Below are 17115 nucleotides of genomic sequence, written 5' to 3'. Positions count from 1 at the left end.
AACATAGTCTAAGTTACTATCTTTTACTTTGCTACCTGCATGACAACAGTGGTTACAAAAAATAGTAATTTAGTTTTTACCTAGATAATGGTTCAGAAACAGCTGAAATTAAATTTATAGTACTTAATCTCAATTAAAAATAATTAAAAGAAATTTTGAGGGGGGAAATAAAAGAAAATTTGAGATTAATTCTAAAATTTTTACATAGTTCTAAATCTTCATTTTCAAATGGATGTTGGAATTAATTTTGAATGAATTTTGAAGATAGATCATTTTTTTTACTGTATTACAAATTCTGCTTAATTAACTCCATAGAAATTCTACTTTAAAAGTTCTAATTATATTTTCCCAGACAACTCTTCAGAACCTGTGAAAAGGCAATATTTCACAATTTCACAACAATTCAATTCCAACTGCATCTGCAATACCCTGATAACACTTCTGCTGATACTGAATTTACACCCAACTGTACAACAGATTCTCCCCTCCTCTGCATGTCCACTAGGACCAACACATATTACGATGCTTTTTTTTTTTAAAGATTTATTTATTTATTTATTTATTTATTTATTTATTTATTTATTTATTTATTTATGATAGACACAGAGAGAGGGAGAGAGAGAGAGGAGCAGGCTCCATGCCAGGAGCCTGACGTGGGACTCGATCCCGGGACTCCAGGATTGCGCCCTGGGCCAAAGGCAGGCGCTAAACCGCTGAGCCACCCAGGGATCCCCCATATTACGATTCTTTCTCTTAATTCTACCCTTGGAATTCTCCCATGGGTCAAGTTCTAATCCCCTGTATATATCACACTTTGTTTATGCTCTCATTAAGAATTGTATTCTTTCATTTAATCACTTATGCTAAACATTACACTAATTACTTTAATTACCTCACTTAATTTTACAACTTTATAAGAGTAACACATTTCCCCTGATTTTTATAAATATTCTAGATACATAACAAAAAAATCTGATTTATTTTTAAAAATTAGTACCATCTTCATATCAAAATCACACAGAGACAGTACCAAAAAAAAACAGACCAATCTCACAAACTATATGTTTGTAAATCATCAAATTTAATCCAACATCATCCTGGAAAAAAAGTAGTTCAACTTCAGAAAAATCCATCAGTGTAATTCACCACACTAAGTAAATTAACAAATTAAAGGTAAAAACTCATATGACTTATCTTAATAAACACTAAAAATGTATATAATAATATTTGATGATAAAAAGTCTTAGCAAACCAGGACTAGTAATTTTCTTAACTAGATAAAGGCTGTATGGTAAAACCTATAGCAAATATCAATAATAAAACTGAGAATCATTCCCAATGAAGTTAAAAACATGACAAGATTATCCAATATCATATAATTCTACATTCTCTAGAAGTCTAATACCATAACACACTCACATACTAATTACAAGAAATGAAAACAGAAAAATATTTTCAAACATTACTTACACAGTAAATTCAAAAAATCTATAGTCCCACTAATAGAAAATGCAGTGAGCTAGTGAACAGAAGGGTTCAGCAAGATTGTTGGTACAATATCAACATGCACAAATGATTAGTGTCCTCATAATAGTTCATGAACTATTTGCCAGGCGTGAGATGATACATCTGAATTCAAAGCAAGGAACCTCCTTTTGACTTCAATAGATATTAGGTGTTTCCACTTTAATTTCCAAGGAACAATTTCCAAGTTTATTACATGGCCTCCTTTTAGAACCACATGCAAACAGGCAGTTAACTACAATATCAAAACATAGGTTCTTTTTCGAAATTTTAACAAAGGACATGCCAGATCTCTCCAGTGAAAGCTACACAACACTGCTGGGAGAAATTAGAGAGGACTTAAATAAATAGAGGTTGATCGGTTGGAATACTCAGTAGTGTTATATGTAGATTAGATGTGAATCAAATCAAAATTCTAGTAGGCTTTTTCAGAGAAACTAAAACGTAAATTCTCACATTTAGAGAGACATGCAAACAATCCAAAACAGCCAAAACAATTTCTAAAATACAACAAAGTTGGAAGGCTTTGACTACCTGATTTCCAAACTTACCATTTCCAAACTTATCATTATGGTAAGGATAAACACATAGGTCAATAAAACAAGAAATACAACTACAGATATATGGTAAACTTATTTCCAACACATGTGCCAAGACAATTAATGGAAAAAAAGATAGTCTTTTCTAATAAATGATACTGGAACTGCTTTTCATTGGGAAAAAAAATATCATTGAACCTTACCTAACACATATACAAAAATTAACTCAAATGTATCACAGCCCAATGTATAAAACTTCTAGAAAAAAAAATAAGAAAAAACCCTACAACCTTGAAGAAAGAAAATATGGTGGATGTGTTTTTTAGAACACAAAAAGTATGAACTACAAAAGGAAAAATGTCAAAGAAAACATCTCCACACAGATTTACATGCATACAAATGTTCACAGCAACTTCACTTAAAATGGCCAAATATCAGAAACATGGCAAATATCAATCACAGGTGAATAAACAAAATACAGTAATACATCCATATACTATAATACTCAATAAAAAGGAAACAATTTACTAATTTATATAACAGGTTTTTTAGAAATCATTATAAAATCATTATACTGAGAGAAAAAAGTCAGACACATAAGAGTACACACTGTATGATTCCATGTATACAAAATTCTAGCAAGTGCAAAGTAATCTATAATGACAAAAAGTAAACTACAGGTTGACTAGGGCCAGTGGCAGAAAAGGGATGGACTATAAAAGGATTGGAGAAAACCTTTAGAAAACAGAATGTTCTGTATCTTGATTATGGTAGTGCTTTCACAGAGGTTTATGTCTGTCAAAACTCAATGAACTATATGCTGCACATAAATTATAACTCAATTAAGTAGACAAAAAATAAATACTTTTGTAAGCCATGTGGGAAAAGTACATGTCTCCTTTTGGCACAGTGACATGGTTTGGTTTCTCTAATAATGAAGTAATGAATAACAAAAGCCCTATTCTTTGAAGTAGTAAAGGGAGGGGGGTACTTAAAACCCTCAGTTTTAAATACCTAAACCGTTTTTCCCATTTTAAGTATTAGTTGGACACTAATACTTAACAAGTATTAAGCAAAGTACTAAAGATCCTACATAAATTTGAAAAAAGCTACTTTTTTTATTTTTTTTAAAGATTTTGTTTATTGGGCAGCCCCCGGTGGCTCAGCAGTTTAGTGCCACCTTCAGCCCAGGGCATGATCCTGGAGACCCAAGATCAAGTCCCATGACGGGCTCCCTGCATGGAGCCTATTTCTCCCTTTGCCTGTGTCTCTGCCTCTCTCTCTCTCTCTCTCTCTCTCTCTCTCTCTCTGTCTCTCATGAATAAATAAATAAAATCTTTTTTAAAAAATTTTTTTTGTTTATTTATTCATAGATACACACAGACAGAGGGGCAGAGACACAGGCAGAGGGAGAAGCAGGCTCCACGCAGGAAGCCCGACTTGGGACTCGATCCCGAGTCTCCAGGATCACACCCTAGGTTGCAGGCGGTGCTAAACTGCTAAGCCACCAGGGCTACGCGAAGTACATGTTTTAATAAGTTCTCATTTGAATGTTATATATGGAAGTTGTAAAAACAATTTGAAAAATAACAAAATTAAAGAATCTCCAATCTTCACAAACTTCCAAGAAAAATGTGAACACTGTACTAGTTTACAGACAGTAGCTCAGAAACACAATAGAAAATTTCTACACATTTAACAGTTTGGGTTAAATAGTTTCCTTTCTAGAAGAATAACAACAGCAGCAAAGGCAAAATGCCAGGCACAATCAGAAACTGTCTTATGTGCATTAACTCAATTATCACAAAATCCACTAATTCTAGTATCACTCCCATTTTACAAATACGGCAACTGAGAACCCAAAGGTAGTAATATGATGAGTCACAATTTGAACCTGGGCAGTCTGCTCTACAGTCTGTTATCTCAGTTACTATGTGATATGGCCTTTTATAAGATAAAAGCTTTCTTTCCTTCCAATGCTATGATTTATTGACAACATACATGTGCATGCACATACAAACACCCCAAAATAGGTTATGCCCAAGTATAGTAAGAATTATTTAATACAGGTTTCATTTTTTTTTTTTTTATTTATTCATGATAGTCACACACACAGAGAGAGAGAAGCAGAGACACAGGCAGAGGGAGAAGCAGGCTCCATGCACCGGGAGCCCGACGTGGGATTCGATCCCGGGTCTCCAAGATCGCGCCCTGGGCCAAAGGCAGGCGCTAAACCACTGCGCCACCCAGGGATCCCTACAGGTTTCATTTTAAAAGTATGTTAGTTCACACTATAGGGTTCCAAAAGTAGGAGAGAAGAGAGAGAGAGAGAAAGGGGCAGAAAACTTATTTGAAGAAATAATAGCTGCAAACTTCCCTAACCTAGGGAAGGAAATATACATCCAGGTCCAGGAAGCACAAAGAGTTTCAAACAAGATGAACTCAAGGAGGTCCACACGAGGACACATAATAATTAAAATGTCAAAGGTTAAAGAAATAATTTTAAAGAAATAATTTTAAAAGCAGCAATAGAGAAGCAAAAAGTTATGTACAAGGGAATAAGGCTATCAGCTGAGTTTTCAGCAGAATCTTTGCATGATATATTCAAATTTCATCCACCATTAAACAGGTCTTACAGGAAATGTTAAAGGAACTTCTTTAAGTGGAAAAGAAAGGGCCATAATTAGGAGAAAATTATGAATAAAGAGATGTAAAATATGACAACATATATGTAAAATGTGGAGGAGGAAGTGAAAAAGAAGTGCTCTTAGGATTTGTTCAAATTTAAGTGACCATCAACTTCATAATGGCTATATACTAAGGATGCTACATATGGATCTCACGGCAACCACAAACCCAAAACCTGTAATAGATAAACAAAAAACTAAAGAGAAAGCCAGCCCAGTATAACACTACAGAAAGTCAACAATCATCAAGAAAGTGAGAAAAAAAAAAAAAAAACGAACAGAGAGAACTGCAAAGCAACCAGAAAACAATTATCAAAATGACAGTAAGTACATACCTATCAATAATTACTTTTAAAAATATATTTGCATCTACTGTACATCAGGGTTATTCTAGATGGTACTTTATATTAACATTTCACTACATATTTGCAATCCTAAGAAAATATTATTTTTATTTTACATATGAGAAAACTAAAGCTCAAATTTGCCTAATTTATGCAAGGCATGGAGCTACAAAGTTCAAAGACTGAACTACAAACTCTACCTATCTCCCTCAAAAGCAACACATACTCTTAACCACATGACGTTGCCTCTTTTTTTAGTCCTATTTAATAGAGCTACTAAGCTCAGTTTCATAAAAACTTCCAAAATTCTTGTTTCACCTAATTTTTCACCGAACTTTAAGTGCTAATATTGGTTCTAATTTCCAAATATGTCATTGAACCTCTAAGACTTAAATATTACTTTTTATATGCAGAAGATTCAAATCTGTTATTTGTATTATTTAAGTTTATATAATACATTTATCAAAAAAAATCAGTTATCTATTGACAGATGAATGGATACATAAGATGTAGTATATATATATATAATAGAATATTACTCCACTATCAAAAAAATGAAATCCTACCATTGGCAATGACTAAAAGGAGATGGAACTAAAGGGTACCATGCTAAGTGAAATAAGTCAATCAGAGAAAGATAATTTAATATGTGGAATTTAAGAAACAAAACAGAGAATCATAGGGGAAGGGAGGGAAAAATAAAATAAGAAAAATCAGAGAGGGAGACAAACCACAAGAGCCTCTAAACAATAGGAAACAAACTGAGGGTTGCTAGAGGAGAGATGGGTTGGGAGATGAGGTAACTGGATGATGGGCATTAAGGAAAGCATCTGATGTATTAAGCACTGGGTGTTATATGCAACTGATGAATCATTATATGTTAATTAACTGAATTTAAATAAGAAATAATTTTAAAAATGAATTATAAACACACACCTATCATTAAGCCTTAAATAGTTCCAAAATATGTATATATCCATATTTTACTAGTCATACATCAAATACAATCAATTTTAATGTCATAGTTTTCATTAATCACAAATTTCTCATGTTTTTATTTCCACTAATCACATACCCAACATGAAATTTCAGTATTTTTCTCAAAACAATTCTTAGGAAGGCCTGACACATTCTAATTGCCTTTTTATTCCTGCTTCTCTTAAAATCCACACAACACATCCAAAGCATAAACTTTAGATCCTGATGCATTTAACATATCATATATATATATATATATATATATATATATATATATATATATATATATATATATAAAGACCCTATTTGTAATTCTGACAAAGTCGGGGTTAAAATAAGAAAAATGGAAGGCAGTATTTCAGCAGTGGGCTCCTGACACAGGTGTCCACTTTCTCCCAAAGCACAGAGAATGTGTGTGAAGGAGCCAGAAGGGAGGAAGAGAGCATAAGAAACTGAAGGAAGTTCAGTCATACCTCCTCAAGGGAAAATGACAGACTCCTCTCAATGAGATGCTCATATAGCAAGAAATTATTTACTTTGCAAGAAATTATTTACTTTAATATTTACCACAAAAAAAAGAAACAAATGGAACAAAGGAATTTAAAAATTAAAATAGTGAAATACTGCTTTTTCTTTTTGCCTTGAAATTCACTATTCACTATAAACTTCACTGCACTAAGATTTGACCACTTCCTGTTGAAAATATCTGATATGTTCATCATCCAGTGTCCTTCCTCAATCAGCAACTCTACTTTTTTAGAGTTTGATTTTTCTAAGTTACTAATTGGATGGCAAACTAAAGTTCCTAACTGGATGGCAAAGCATAAGTTTTTAAATGGATCCCTAGATTTTAGGTTATTATTTGCATGTTACAAATGAGACTGAGGCTTAATAGTATTAAAACAAAACAAAACAAAAAAAATCTTAATTCCAGAACAGGGTTACTTATTTTAACTCCTAGATTCCAACCTAACACATTCTCTCTCTATCTCTCTGTCATTCACACATGAACATGTGCATGTACCCCAATTTCTTTTTTGCATCAACTATAATGCAAACAAACCATCAGCAATTTTACGGCCAGTTAACTTGCCGTGTGATTTTGCTAATGCTGTATATAGAACCTTTGCAAATACACAAAGGCTTAGAAATTAGAGGCTTAGTCAACTAAAAATGAATTAACAATTACTAAACAAACAAAAAAAATTACTAAACATTTTCTATATGCCAGCACCATGGTAGATACTTTATATACATTATTTCACTTAATAATCAAAATAGCCTATGGGGTAATTACTGTTCATCATATAGATGGGTAAACAACATAAAAAAAGGCAAAGAAATTCTGTCCAACATTTCACACCAAGGAAATTATAAGAGCTTTATTGAACACATTTTTGTGATCATTCTGACCCCATGCTGCCTCAAAGACATCCCTAAATTGAACAGTAAAATCACTACATATTAAATAATGAAAGTTATCTCTCTTTAATCTTTAACAAAAAACTGTCTTTTTTTTTTTTGCTTTTCAATTAAATCTCTTTCTTACAATTTCATCCTAATTGTCAATTTTAGTTTTAAAAATAAACAAATGTATATTTTGCACTACATGGGACAGAGGCCTATGATTTTCAAAGCTCTTCAGAATTCCATGTAGATTTGTAGCAACCCTAAGCAGCATGTAAAAACTAAACTATGCCTTTGCCTGACTTAAAAGAGGCTTAAGATGCTTCTTTCAATTACAGATTCATCAGTTAAAATTTCCTCTACTATTCTACTGCACATTTCCATTCAGAGTTGGCTTTTATATGACATGACACATCAAGCTAGCATGCCTCTTATCTCTCCCTCAGTCTAATCTCTTTTTAATTTGACAAAAAAATAATGTCCTTCTCTGTCTACTCCACTATCCAGCAAAAATATAACATGAGTCCTATGGGTGGTTTCAAATTTTTGAGTAGCCACAGTAAAAGAGAAACAGGTAAAATTAATTTTTAAAATGTGCTATTTACTTCAAAACATTCAACATGTAATCAATACTAGAAATTATTGATATATTATACATTCTAGTATTTGTGAATTCTGGTGTGTATTTTATACTCACAGCATATCTCATTTCAGACTAGGCATGTTTCTACTACTCAGTAACCATTGTGTAATGGAAAGCATAGGTCTAAACCAGGAGTCAGCAAACTTCTTCAGTAAAGGGCCTGATAATAAATATTTTAAGTTTTACAAACTTGCTTCTCCCTCTGCCTATGTCTCTGCCTCTCTCTCTCTCTCTCTGTGACTATCATAAGTAAATAAAAATTAAAAAAATAAAAAATTAAAAAAAGGGATCCCTGGGTGGCGCAGTGGTTTGGCGCCTGCCTTTGGCCCAGGGCGCGATCCTGGAGACCCGGGATCGAATCCCACGTCAGGCTCCCGGTGCATGGAGCCTGCTTCTCCCTCTGCCTATGTCTCTGCCTCTCTCTCTCTCTCTCTCTGTGACTATCATAAGTAAATAAAAATTAAAAAATAATAATAATAAATAAAAAATAAATAAATAATAAATAAATAAATAAGTTTTACAAACTACATACAGTCTGTCACAAATTCTTTTTTAAACCATTCTTTAAAAATATAAAAATGGATTGCACAGCAATGTGATCATCCTTTTTTTTTTTAAGATTTTCTTTATTTATTCATGAGAGACACAGAGAAAAGGCAGAGACATAGGCATAGGAAGAAGCAGGCTCCATGCAGAGAGCCCGATATGGGACTCGATCCTGGGACCGGGATCATGTCCTGAGCCAAAAGCAGACACTCAAAGGCAGACACTCTACTGCTGGGCCACCCAAGCATCCCAATGTGATCATACTTAATGCTACTGAATTACACATTTAAAAATGTTAAAATGGTGAATTTTTAAAATATGAAATCATTATGTTGTAAACCTGAAACTAATATAATATTGTATGTCAATTATAATACAATAAATAAAGAGATAATAAAAATCTGAAGGTGTCTGTACAGGGAGACAAGAAAAGAATAGGTGAATTTTACGTTATATATATTTGACCACAGTAAAAAATTTAATATATATTAATGTTATTCTTAGCTCACAAAAACAAGCCATGGGTAAGATCTGGACTACAAGGATAGTCCAATACCTACTCTAGACAAATTCAACAGAACTATCTAACAAGAAAGAAAGTAAATAATTTGTATGTGCTGAGGTTTTTTAAAAACATTTGTGTGTGTGTGTGTGTGTGTGTGTGTATACATATATTTTATGTGGTAATATTACTGCTTAAATCCAGAATTAAAGCTAGTATTTTAAGAATTATAAACAAAGTACAAAATACAGTGAAAACAGGAAAAATATCTAATACGTACTACAAGTCAAGTTGGAAACTAAAGAGACACAGAAGCAGATACCCCATACTAGAAAAGACTGTTGTACATACGGTTTATAAACATGAAGTAAGAGGAGCTCATATATTTATTTGCTCCTCTATCTACATGGGCTACTAATATGTTTAATATTGGGAAACTGACAGTACATTTCATTTAGAGCATTCCACAATTTAAAAGCCAAATTTCTAGGGCAGCCCGGGTGGCTCAGTGGTTTAGCGCCACCTTCAGCCCAGGGCCTGATCCTGGAGACCTGGGATCAAGTCCCTGCGTGGAGCCTGCTTCTCCCTCTGCCTGTGTCTCTCCCTCTCTCTCTGTGTGTGCGTGTGTGTCTCTCATGAAGGAATAAAATCCTAAAAATAAATAAATAAGTAAATAAAAAATAAAAGCCATTTTTATACATCCTTTCTCATTTAGGCTTCAAATAAACATTATGAAGTAGAAAACATATACAGCTATTTAATAAAAGATGGCAGGGGTGCCTGGGTGGCTCAGTCAGTTAAGCATCTGACTCTTGGTTTCGGCTCAGGCCATCATCTCAGGGTCATGGGATTGAGCCCCACATTGGGCTCCATGCTCAGCAGGAAGTCGGCTTGAGATTCTCACTCTCCCTCTCCCTCCCCCTCGCTCTCTCTCTTCCTCTCAATAAATCAGTAAATAAAATCTTAGGGGAACAAAAAAAAGATGGCATATATTACTACCAACAATGAACCTTATCCAAACCAGTAAAGGATAAAGACAGATCAGAAACTAAGTCTTCAACTTCTACCTCTGTGCTCTTTCTACTCCTCAGTACACTTTTCCTAACACAACTTTCTTCTGTACTCAATCCATGCAATGTACCAAAAGGTCATGAAATACCTTTAACAGAAAAGTATAAAAAAATGAAAATAAATATTTTAAAAATAAATAAATAAAAATAATAAGTAAATAAAATAGAGTCTAGAGTTCATGGCTGTTAATCAGCTGTTCTAATTCCATCGGCCCCTAGACCATTCTACAGCTCCCTGAGGCTCTTTTCACCCAGTAATCACAGAAAGTCCTCCTCCCATGCTATTGGCCTTAAATCCTACTGTGCAAAAGAAAGATTTTGCACTAGTCCAAAAAATATCTCACATAAATGTTTTTCCTCCCAGAACAAAGTATCCTAAGACAGAGTAGTAATTCAAATAATTACTTAGAGGGTATCCTTTTGTTTTGATGGAGCACAATTCCATGAGAAATGAGATATTTCCATTATCAATCAAAACATCTTAGCTCAAATTATTTAGCTAATAATTTAGAGGTCTGACATTATTGAGAACATGGGGAAAGGAGTTTATGAAGCAGGGAAGGGAAAATAAACAAAATTAGGAAATACAAATGACAAATTAAACTGATTTTGTTATTTTGCCCAAGGTTTGCCATGATCATAGCCTGGATACTATGGAGAAGACAAGGTAAAAAGTAAAAAATACACAGATTATGAAATTCATTGGATCAAAACTATGTCTCAGTCCAAAATCCCCAAACCATTTTATAGTATAAGTCTGGAGATGGGTATCTTTGCTCCTCACCTTTTTTTACTCCTTCTCCACTCAGAGGTGGTTAATAAACCTAGACAGTAGGGCACCTGGGTGGCTCAGTGGTTGAGTCTCTGCCTTTGGCTCAGGTCATGATCCTGGAGCCCTAGGATCAAATACTGCATCAGGCTCCTCACAGGGAGCCTTCTTCTCCCTCTACTGTGTCTCTGCCTCCCTCTCTGTGTCTCTCATGAATAAATAATATCTTTAGAAATAAAAAACAAATAAAATAAACTAGGACACTGTTACAATATTAAATATCTATTAATAAACCTTAAGACATTGTTATGCAGCTATTAAAAATATATATATATCGAGGCACCTGGGTGGCTCAGTCAGTTAAGTGTCCAACTCTCAATCTCAGCTCAGGTCTTGATTTCAGGGTAATGAGTTCAAGCCCTGCATTGCACTCCACACTGGGCATGGAGCCTACCTTAACAAAACACACACACACACACACACACACACACACACTCATCAACAACTTAACTTCTGTTAATCCTTACTACCAATTTAATACTCAGATTCCAAGCTTATTCTAATCTAAAAAATTAAATATAATTTTAACATTCTGAAAATAAGCAATGAAGCTAATTTTTATCCTTCAAAAATATACATTCATAAGGAGGAGGGCACAGAAGGGACAAATTATCCAAATTGTCTAGATCTAAATCTTTAACTGTATCCATCCTTAGAGATTCATCCTTGTAAAATGAACACTTCCAGGAGCACACAGGGCAAAATTAACTTTATGTCTCTATACTATAGCTTAAAATTTTATCAAGTATTAATTTTTTAGATTCATTTCTAAATTCAAAATGATATTTAAAAATAAACATATACCTAAAACATACTTGTTATCTAACTATTTGTATTCACTATATGAATCATCAATAGAACTTTTTTTTTTTAAAGTAGTCTCTACACCTAGCACAGAGCCCAGTACAAGGCTTGAACTCAAGACCCTAAGATCAAGATAAGCTGAAGTCAAGAGTCAGATGCTCAACCAACTGAGCCACTGAGGCACCCCGATATAAACTGCTTTATAATCAAAGAATAAGATCAAGACCACAATGATGTAAGGGTTATTTCTAGGTGATGAGAATCACTCTTTAATTTTATTTTCTTCTTTTCATTTGTTATTTTCTGAACTTTGTTTCATGAGCCCTATTACCTATAAAATCTCCCCCCCCAAAAAAAGCTAGAATATGCTAAATTGAAAGGAAAGATCATTTCTAACAAAGAAAAACAAATTAAATGAAAAAATACTTCAATATATTCTCTATTTAAAAAAAAAAAACAAAATGTTATTACTAAAAAGGAGATCATGTTGAAATAGTATCATTATATTCACCCAATATTAAAATCAAGTTCTAGGGATCCCTGGGTGGCGCAGCGGTTTGGCGCCTGCCTTTGGCCCAGGGCGCGATCCTGGAGACCCAGGATCGAATCCCACGTCAGGCTCCCGGTGCATGGAGCCTGCTTCTCCCTCTGCCTGTGTCTCTGCCTCTCTCTCGCTCTCTGTGTGACTATCATAAATAAATTTTAAAAAATTTAAAAAAATAAATAAATAAATAAAATAAAATAAAATCAAGTTCTATCTGCCCCACTCCATATCTTCATACGCATCTTTTAAGGTTAGCACAAGCAAAATACAGATGAAGATAACATGATAAAAAAGGTATAATTGTCACGTTGACATTCAAAAACTTCCCACAAAAATGAAGTGCAACCTGTATCATCTTCAAAATAACATTTAAAATGTGAAAACAACATCTCAAAGAAATACCTGCATTGCCACTTTTAATGCAGCATTATTCACAATAGCCAAGATATGGGAAGAACCTAAGTTACCGTCAATAGAGAAAGATGTGCTATATAAATACAATGGAATATTAGTCAGCCATGGGAAAGAAGGAAATTCTGCCATTTACAACAACACAGATGGGCCCTGAGGACATTATGCTAAGTGAAATAAGGTCTGTCAGAGGAAGACAAATACTATACAGTATCACTTACACGTGGAATCTTAAAAAAACCAAACTGATAGAAACAGAGACTAGAATGGTGGTCACCAGGGCCTGAGACCCTAGAAGAAATGGGGTGAAACTGGTCAAAGGGTACAAACTTCCAATTACAAGACAAATAAGTTCCAGGGGTCTAATATGTGATTACAACACATAATATTGTACTATATACTTGAAAGTTGGTAAGATAACAGATCTTAAATATTCTCACCACAAAAAAGAAAAGGTCATGATGTGAAGTAGATGGCAGTACTAGCGAATAGTAATCATCTTGCAATATGTAAGTGTATCAAATCAACACGTTGTACACTTTAAATTTATGTAACATTATATGTCAATTTTATCTCTATAAAGCTGGGAAAAAACTAATTATATATATGCTATCTTAATTATTCTGAAACATTTTCTTTATTAAGAAAAAGTTAATAGGAGAAAGTTAATATCTATTAAAATAATTACTACAACCATTAGAACATTTGAATTAAAAAATACAGGGGATCTCTGGGTGGCTCAGCAGTTTAGTGCCTGCCTTCGGCCCAGGGTATGATCCTGGAGTCCCGGGATCGAGTCCCACATTGGGCTCCCTGCATGGAGCCTGCTTCTGCCTCTCTCTCTCTCTCTCTGTGTGTCTATCATGAATAAATAAATAAAATCTTTAAAAAAACATACATACGGCAAAGCTATAAAAATGTGATTACAAAAGAGAAAGAAAAAGTTAAATGTTATTGAGGAAGTATAAAATTACACTAATAGATATTTAAAAGTATAGGAATATAAAACCTGAAACCAAGCTTTAAGAATACAATACTCTCACAAGTATATAAAATTACAAAAAGTATTAGCAAAGATTAAAAGGAAAAACTATTCAAAGGAACAAAATACAGAACAAAATATTCGAAGGAACAAAATATCAAGGAGACATGGTAATTTTTAGATTATAAACTGACAACACATCTGTTAGTTTTAGAAATGTTCAACCACCATTAAACACAAGGTGGTGGGCAGCAGACACACCAAAAAGCACAATATTATCAAGAGAAACCACTTTCAAACTTAAATTTGGTATAAACTTATGTCAAACTAACAAAACTCTGAGGGGCATCTGGCTGGCTCAGTAGGTGTTAACATGCAACTTCTGACCTCAGGGTTGTGAATTCCAGCCCTACATTGGCTGCAGATATTACTAAAAAATAAAATCCATTTCAAAAGAAAAAGAACTCTGAAACCAAAACTAATATAGCAGAATGAAAGAAACTGAATTACATAACTAAGAATACTAGGAAAACAAAAATTATATATTTGAAACATGATTATTTTGCTGTTCAAGTCAGAAATTCACACTCACAAGAGTATAAACCTTCTCTAACAAAGCAGTATTCTTCAAGCATTAGAGTTATTTGTATAACTTTATTTAGAAGTCTAACTTACCGAGTACCATCTGCTTTCCAGCTTACTTTATATGGCTTCTGCTCCAAAAGTTTAATATTTTGCTTGTCCATGGAAACAGGCTGTGCTCCAGGGAATCCAGACCTTAAAGAAGAACATTTTATTACTATTATGGCTGGCATCCATACAAAACAATACATCTTAAACCAATCTCGCATTAGTCACAAATTTATCACAACATTCTCCCCATCATGAGATTAATGTCAACTAGAATATCAGCTTTCCCAAGAATGCTAACAAAACGTCATCATCTTCTAGACATTTCAGACTCAAGTTAACAAGATTCTAATTGCCACTATATACTGTAACTATTAGGCTTTTTAAATATTAATATTCATGATCTAACAGTAAAGAAGTACGTTTACAAAACTTCTACTTCAGGAAGAAGCTTAAATCTTGCTTGCCTTAATTATCTTATTCTCGACCTCATATCCCTCCATCATGACTCTGCCAACTTGGCATAACTCCACAAAGTTGGCAAATTTCTGCTCAAAAGATGTCCAGAAGTGACAAAACAGGAGAAATATAGGTCAAGACTAAAGTTCACTGGCAAGGGTTTAGCACAGCACTAAAATCAATATTACTTCATTATCATTTTCATCTTTTAGTTAAAATTATTTCTGGCTAATTTATCTGCGTGTACCAGTCCAGAAGTTCTTTACATTAGGAATTTTTAACAATTATCAATCCTGTTTCATCATATTCTAGCTGTACAACAATCTTCTGCCACAGATGGCAATGACCAATAGAAGTGACTGTAGACTAAGACTGGACAGCAAGAGAGCAGAGCAGAAAACTCTCTCCTGAATCCCCTCCCATGAAATGTCTGATAAATATTTTCACGTCACGGTAGGGGCAAAACATATTTAAAGCTGATTCTCCCAGGTTTCAGAAAACTGGATTACAGAAAAACTGGGAAATGAGGTACATTTAAGTCTTCAAGTTTTACCTCTTCTCCCTCAGTACAATGATATGGGCAACCCAAACATTAATCAGCAACAGAATCAACACATAAAATAAATAGTAGGCAGTGACAAAAGTAACCTTCTATTCCATTAGGAAGACATATCTGAGTGATTTAATTATGTCTAGTCATCTAATTTTGACTCAACTGTTGGTCTTGAGAAAAATCTGATAAACTCTTGCTTGATATCTTTTTAAGCACTCTAGGTAAAAATTCAAACTTCAAGGAGCAAAGAAGCTAAGTCAATGTTTTCATTAAGGTAAAATGTTTCAGAGTATGAGTAAGTTTTATTTAAAACTTGAAAATGTTTATTACCCTTCCCAGCCACAGAATTGATGACACTTCTGTTGTACCTCTCCTAACTTTGGTTGAGTTGTTACTTGAGTCACACCTTTAACAGTTACACCTTCCAGGAAAATAGCACCCTTAAAAGGAAAAAAATATATACTTTGTTAGTGTTCAAAATCTATTTACAAAGACCAGACTGAGAGATAGATTTGCTTATTTTCATAAGTCTGAGCAAATATATGAAATACATTTCATATATATATATTTTCATATATTCTGGTCTAGTCCAGAAAGCTCTATTAACCTCCCCTGGGACTGTATACTTGCTTTCCTTATTCCATCATATCCTTTTCAATGTACATATAAAGCCCAGTGTCTATATCATATTGTCAAAGCGCTCCACAGACACTACTTATTAATAACAGTAATAATAACTTATCTACCATTTACTCAGAGCTAGGCAGAGGATCTGACACTATACATTTTCTCTAATCCTTACAACAGCTCTGAAAATTAGATTATATTTATTTTACAAATAAGTAAATGAGACTGTATGCAATTTACTCAGGAGGTAAAAATAGAATCTAACCCAGGTCCACAGTATACCATTCACTAATGACTCTCACTGGGGACAGAGAGAGGAACTGTACTACTGATAGAGTAAGGATTTTAAAGAGATAAACACCCATAATATATACCTTCATAAATTAGAATAAGTTTTTTTTTGTTTTTTTTTTTTTTTATGATAGTCACAGAGAGAGAGAGAGAGGCAGAGACACGGGCGGAGGGAGAAGCAGGCTCCATGCACCGGGGGCCTGATGTGGGATTCGATCCCGGGTCTCCAGGATCGCGCCCTGGGCCAAAGGCAGGTGCCAAACCGCTGCGCCACCCAGGGATCCCAAATTAGAATAAGTTTAACAGTAGACAGGCATCTGGGTGGCTAAGTCAGTTAAGCTTCTGTCTTGGGCTCAGGTCATGATCCCAGAATCCTGGGATCAAGTCCTGCATCAGGCTCCCTGCTGAGCCTGCGTCTCCCTCTGCCTCTGGCCCTACCCTTACTCGTGATCTCTGCCTCTCTCTCACTCTCTCTGTCAAATAAATAAATAAAATCTTTTTTAAAAAAAAAAGAAGAGTATAACAGTAGTCAAAATGGCTAAACTACAGTCATTGGATGTAACAAACACTATTACTCATCACTGAATTTTTAATCTAAATTTTTGAACTCAGAACTACATGAAGTGTTTTATTGTATTTCATAGCAAGCATATTTTTAAAATATTACAGAGAAGTAGAGCAGATGGAAAATTTATATATCAAATAAATAAAGAACACTCCTGGAAATTTTAAAGACTAAAAATAC

General features: G+C 34.0%; 1 protein-coding gene across 1 annotated transcript in view; it reads right to left on the bottom strand.

Moving 5' to 3' along the window:
- The window catches only part of RNGTT (RNA guanylyltransferase and 5'-phosphatase), a 325545-nt gene that overhangs the window by 275382 nt on the left and 33048 nt on the right, over positions 1-17115 (bottom strand). Inside the window, exons 7-8 of the mRNA XM_041771798.1 lie at positions 15783-15892; positions 14486-14587 (exon numbers count right to left, since the gene is read on the bottom strand). Coding sequence (XP_041627732.1) covers positions 14486-14587; positions 15783-15892 — 212 coding nt within the window. The remainder of the gene's footprint in view (positions 1-14485; positions 14588-15782; positions 15893-17115) is intronic.

The sequence above is a fragment of the Vulpes lagopus genome, chromosome 1 (genome assembly GCF_018345385.1).
Source record: "Vulpes lagopus strain Blue_001 chromosome 1, ASM1834538v1, whole genome shotgun sequence".
Taxonomy (NCBI): Eukaryota; Metazoa; Chordata; class Mammalia; order Carnivora; family Canidae; genus Vulpes; species Vulpes lagopus.
Note: the sequence above shows the minus strand (reverse complement) of the source record. Positions and strands in the feature narration are given on the sequence as shown.